Below are 6061 nucleotides of genomic sequence, written 5' to 3' on the forward strand. Positions count from 1 at the left end.
TGAAAACGAAAAAGAAGGTTAAATTCTATTCAATGGTGAGACGTTAAGATTGTGACGTCTAATTGTCTGGCGAATATAAGATATTAGGATCATGTAGAATGTTGGTTACCACTTCAAAACTGGAACCCCAGGTGTTTATAACGAATTTTGAGTTTTCAGATTTTTCTTCCGACCCTATCCACATGGCCCTTACTTCAGTGATAGTACATCCACTTCGAAAAATCGAAAGTCACTTGAACAATACACAAAACGTGAAATCATTTATTGAATCAATAAATTAAATCTTTGTCACGTGTTCTCATCTAAAATCACAACTCTTATTTTAAATTTATTTTAATACATAACGTATTTATGATGAATTAATTACATTTGTAACAGTGTTGCAATCCTCTAACCATCTCACTAATTTCTTTTTTGCAACTTCTATCCTTTCTCCTTACATGAAAAATCAACGTTGCAAACATACCCTATACTGGTTGTGGTTTTCTCAACTCTAGTAAATTGTAAAGGGTATGAATTCATGTTCCGAATCCAAAACTTAAACAGTGGAAACCGAGTTGATAACTACCCGAGTCGGTTTTTTTTTTGTTGAACTTCTACCCGAGTCAGTTGATTGTCGGTAGCTAACTGGGCATCATAATGACGGACTGGCCCTAACCGGGTCGACCCATGGCACTTAGTGTTGAGAAAGAAAATGGACATCTTGGACAATAACAAAGATTGTGAGGTCAAAAATGCAGACACAAAAACAAATGGAAGCTAGCTAGGTTTAGTTAGAGGGGAAATGACGGGACTCGACTAAAGAAAGGTAATGTCCTTTTCTTCCGTTGGCAGACCGCAGACATGTTGTCTCCCCCAACTGGTATTTATGCTGCCAATTCTTCTTCCACATCTCTCAATAGACACTCCATTTAGACAGTACTAACTTTATTATTAGTTAGATGGTTATCTTCTTTCTGTGATTTAGAACTTTTTGGTTTGGTGTTTAGAAATTATAGATAGAAGCTGAATTCCTAAGGCCACGGTAGGCTCAAACAAACCCGATCGCTAAGTAACTCGACCGATCTTGCTGAGCCCAACTACATAAAGCAGAAGATAGTCTGTGCCTCGATGTCTCGTTTCCTTGAAATAAAATTTAACAAGAAGTACGTCAGATGTTTGCCTTTTGATTTTATAGATAGTATTTAAATTTTTGACGACCATGTATTGGCTCAGCTCTTTTTGGGAAAGAGCCTGACCTAATCCTAGAAGTAACTCTTATCGAGCTCAACTAACTAGAGTAGATATAACCCATATCATTATTTTTGTGGTCTGGTTGCCATGTTAAGACATTTTGTCGAGTAACTCTGATTGATATTGTCGAGCTCAACTACATAAAGTAGATATAGCCCATATCATTATTTTTGTGGTCTGGTTGTCATTTTAAGACATTTTGTCGATATTGTCGGGCTCAACTACATAGAGAAGTCAAGCTCATTATTTTTGTGGTGGTCTGGTTGCCCTTCCAGACCTTTTGCTTCCAAAATTTATCGATAATATCTGAATCTGAATTCATCGCACGAGGGTTTGATCATGCATCAACTCGAGCTCTCTCCACAGGGTAACTCGCCGAACTTGCAGCAGAAGATTGTTCAAGTCAAAAATTTTGTGGTTAATGGGTTGCCCTTTAAATAAGATGAAATTTCAGATGTTTTGCTTTCAGGATGCCCGAAAATAAGAAAGATCTTCACAACAAAATGTACTAAAAGAACGTGTAAATTGCAGCTACAAGAGTTCGCCTCTCAAAGGCCACATGAAAACATAAATAACCATTCTTTCCTCCATGTAGCTGATCCAAGGACATAATGTACAAAAAGTAAAACCCTAGATGATCCGAGGCGTTTCAGTACTTGATGACATGATGGCGCAGCCAAAGATCGTACATCACCATATGAAATGCATCATACTTGACTGGAGGTGAATTCCATTGAAAGTGCTTTTGGACCTGATAAATACATTACAAGTTAAGCAATCACGATAAAAACATTTCGTGATTTCAAGTCGGTATAAATTATTTTCAATCTGACTAGCCTGAATCTAGTCCATATAAATCCGACAGATCAAGGATAAACTAGTAATCTTAACCGAAACAAATATTTATCTTTTACTTCAGTCTTGGGATAAACGTTTACTGAAAGGGGTCCCAAAAAGCACAAATCAAATATGTTCAGCAAGTCAGGTTAGGCGAGCGTACATGTAAACAAGCTGAAATTGGACTAGGGTTTGGATCAGCAACTTCAAAAGAAATTGTAAACAGAGAACAACCCAAGTCATCTCAATTCAAATTTACTGAATGGTACTTTAGTAAATGCAATGATATTTTAATGAAACTGTGAAACGCATAGATGCATCAAACAGGATGAATATATTAGCGTACCTTGACTAAGTTGTTATGGAGCATAACGAATCTCTCGTCGGGTATCTCCTTGAGAATGTTTTTTAGTCTGTACACGTCTTTCTCAGTGAGAATGACAGAGAACTTTGGCCAATTAAGGATATCGTTGAATGGCAAGTCATAGTAATTCGACAAGATCACTGCACAGAGAGAACACCCAAGTTAGTCGGAAATTCTTACTGGCAGGAAGTAAATCACAATATCGTTCCAATAGTCAAGAAGGTAAAACACTTACCGGGAATACATCCATAATGAATTGAGTCTGTTATTCGGGCACTATTGACTTGGGAACCACCAGGGCATATGCAAAATTTCATCCTATAAAATTTCTTTTGATAAACTAGATGTCCACTAGCCCTATTTATTCGATTGTTTGCAATATCGAGTTCTGTATCGTTCTCCCATACACGTGCTAGTACAACCCTTATTTTAGAATTTCGGTGGCCAGCCCAGAAACCAAGGGTTGTCCTGAGAGAAAAGACAACCATTTATTGGCAAAACAAAACTTATCGAGCAACAATTTTAAGTAACTGAAGTAGATAATGTCGACCTTCTACGAGCAAGAAAATCACTCAACATTGTACTATAAGCAACCGACTGTAAGTAAAGGAACAGAAATCATAAAGTACACTAGACAGTAGACATAATAAAAACTTCACCCAAAACATAAGTTCATAATTTTACCCAAAACAAAAAAAAATATGCACGCAAAAGGAACCAAACACCAAGGTGTCGAAAGACTCCAAAGCCCACCTTCACCATTCATCCTCCATTATAGTTATTGCAGGGTATGGTGTTGTAATGACCTCCTCGATGTCTAACCAATGATTTTGTCTATTATGGATGTTACTAACCATTAAAAACACATTTTTCACATTGAGAAGGGGTGAGTGGGTGGGTGGAATTTGGATCTACAAAAGGTCACACTCTACGTTCATGACTTCAAAAGTACGCACACACTCTGTAAACTGCCTTCTGAATTACTGTAGGCCTCATGGACATGTTGTAGACTAAGATATAAAAAACTAAAGTCATTGTATTCTTGGGTAGACAAAGCATAATGAACAATGGGGCATTGACATTCTTTTGCTCTAATAGAACGGCTCTGAGAATCCAACCCGAGTTTGTTGAGGTTGCAACATGATTGGCGTATTGGGATAAAGTGACTATACATTTGATCCAATCAGCTCTCACCATTGAATATTTTTAGAGGTCGGAGCTGGGAGCCTAAAGTTTTGTCAGATGAGGACTAATTGTAGCAAATATGCCAAAATTAAGGACTCTTCATTTTTTTTTATAGATATAAGATCCTTAGTGCAGTCCTATGAACATTCATGATATAATTATATTCTGTAAGAAAGACAGAATTGTTTCAAACTCTATATATGTGATATTTCATTTATAACCATCACTAAAACGTCGTCTCGAAGCTTCAAATTACCTGTTCGCGATATCGTTTCCCCCAGCTGGAAGAGCAAATGGCTGCAGTACTTGTGGGAGAGCAACATCCTTGTGTGGGATGAATCCAACATCATAGCTTGGCGAACAAACAACTCGAATTGAATTCTTAACAAGAAGTGGAACTCCTTCAGTTGCTCTAACACCAACATCATGACAAGTAACAAAAAAATGATCTGCACCCAATGTCCTATTCCAATATGGGTACTTCATTATTAAGCTTTGAACATACTCCTCCACAATTACAGTCATATTCTCATACGATGTGCCCTGCAAGGAACTTGGACTCATAAATACCTAAAAATAATTATGACCAACTTCAAGCTTAAAAAACAAAAGTTTAAAAATAAAGGCACATGAGGTCTTGCTCCACTGGTAGTGCATCCACTCCGAAAAGCCGAAGATCAGAGGATCGATACTTGGTGGGGGTGAAAATCCATCATGATTTATTTGCGTTACCAAGGGTACAACAAAAAGTAGACTAGTCTACGATGGCCTTTTAGGTTAGTTTCCATTGCCTTTAGGGTTTATGAGTGTCTTTAGGACAATTTCATGGCAGTTATGAGCATATTTCATCCTTATGATGTATTCAAGCCATTGATGTATGAAATATGATGTCTATTGTACTCATGTAATCCTGTATTTCAAAAAATAAAACATAAAGGTCCAAACCCCTTTTTTCGTCTTTGAGGATTTCATAATGATGTTTGGTGCGCGGGAATGCATGAGGAATTACATTTCCGGATAAACGTTGTTCCTACTCAAGGGGGATTCCAAACCCGAGGAGTCGGTAGGTTTGTGATTCCCTTTCCCTTGGAATTATCTATTAAATAATCCGCAGACAAAGCCAATCTCTACTAATCCTATTCCTAACTAAACCAAACAGTAAAGTAGGGAATTGCGATTACCATGAGTCGCACATAAGATTGTTATTTCTAATAATCACATTCCTTTCCTGCGCCCCAAACATGGTCAATAGTTTCTTCCCTAAAGGTGGTGTTTATTGTAACTTCAGTGATCCATTTTTCTTCCTTGAACAAAGATGGAAATAAACTGTAGTACTGAACTTCAAGCTCATAATAGACATAGTTATGGTGAAGTTTGAGAAATTTCTCTTTATTTCATCAATTTAATCTCACAGTAGATAAAACCTCTTTAATTTTTCCAAAGACCAAACAAATAAGCAATTCCAAATTTTGGTCAAACTCATAAAGACTTGATTTTTACATGAACAGAAGATTTAAACATAGTACCTTTCCCCTCATCTTATGACAAGAAATCGGGATGAAGAAAAGATGAGCAAGATCAGGATCATCAGTCCGAAATCGACTCTCTCTAATATTCTGAAAAAAATACCCTTCACTAGCATACTTCCCAGTCAATTTCCTTGGTGTCTGATAAAACGTTTTCGGATCTCCATCAGGGTATATAAAAACCTTAAAATTCTTCTCCATTTCTTCATAATTTAACCTAAAAACCCTCGGAGAATGATAAACATCTGATAATTGTTCCAAATCTTCTTCTTCTCCTCGCGAGACCTTCATTTATTAAAACCTGCGTAAAAGATTAATATTGAAGAGATTGAATTGAAAGAGAGAATGAGGAGAAAAGGGTAGTACCTGAAGAGGAGATGGAGTAAAAGAGAGATCTGAAGGAGGGTATTGGTGAGGGAAATGGAGTGATTTTAGAGAGAGAAAGGTGAAAGTGATTAGGGTTAGAGAAGAGACAGTGAGAAGAGATCTTTGTAAAGTACATGAAGGAGTAAGAGATGGAAGTTGAGATGGTTTTCCGGCCATTGTGATGAAGGTGGAGATGGTTCTTTCCGGGTGGTTCAGGTCTCAGAGAGAGAGAGAGAGCTGTGAAGTGAACTATTTCCCTCCGGAGACGTTCTTTTCCCACCTGAGTCAAATCGTTGGCAGATTTGTTAATCGCATCCGTCAAGTTGAACGGCTGAAAGAAGGCCAAAATTAATGGCGGGGTTGGCTAAATCATATGTGGAATTAGGCCGATCAAATCGTCAACTAACTTCATTCGGCTCGATTCAGCTTGATGAGTTCCGTTACTCGACCCAACTTAATTAACCACGTAAAAAAAACGTTTTTTTTGTTTTTGTTTATGGAAGTAGGCATATGCCTAAAATTTATTAACTTTATATTATGTTGAAAAAAA

The 6061-nt window shown here is 37.3% G+C and overlaps 1 protein-coding gene across 2 annotated transcripts; it reads right to left on the reverse strand.

The window, feature by feature from the left end:
* Positions 1 to 1725: 1725 nt before the first annotated feature.
* Positions 1726 to 5855, reverse strand: LOC147541326 (putative glycosyltransferase At3g07620). 2 transcript variants are annotated; one of them, XM_086637247.1, is made up of 6 exons: positions 5512 to 5855; positions 5146 to 5430; positions 3876 to 4162; positions 2670 to 2902; positions 2417 to 2574; positions 1726 to 1984 (listed from the first exon to the last, which is right to left on the reverse strand). In XM_086637247.1, exons 1-6 carry the CDS (start codon positions 5686 to 5688, stop codon positions 1883 to 1885), a joined length of 1242 nt encoding a protein of 413 aa, XP_086493373.1. In that variant the 5' UTR covers positions 5689 to 5855; the 3' UTR covers positions 1726 to 1882. The 2 variants fall into 2 exon arrangements, with proteins under 2 accessions (XP_086493373.1, XP_086493374.1); XM_086637248.1 differs by having other exon boundaries at positions 5146 to 5446; positions 5512 to 5792.
* Positions 5856 to 6061: the final 206 nt, after the last annotated feature.

This window comes from Eschscholzia californica, unplaced genomic scaffold (genome assembly GCF_041429995.1).
Source record: "Eschscholzia californica isolate CP2 unplaced genomic scaffold, dmEscCali1.0.p SCAF_4, whole genome shotgun sequence".
Classification (NCBI taxonomy): domain Eukaryota; kingdom Viridiplantae; phylum Streptophyta; class Magnoliopsida; order Ranunculales; family Papaveraceae; genus Eschscholzia; species Eschscholzia californica.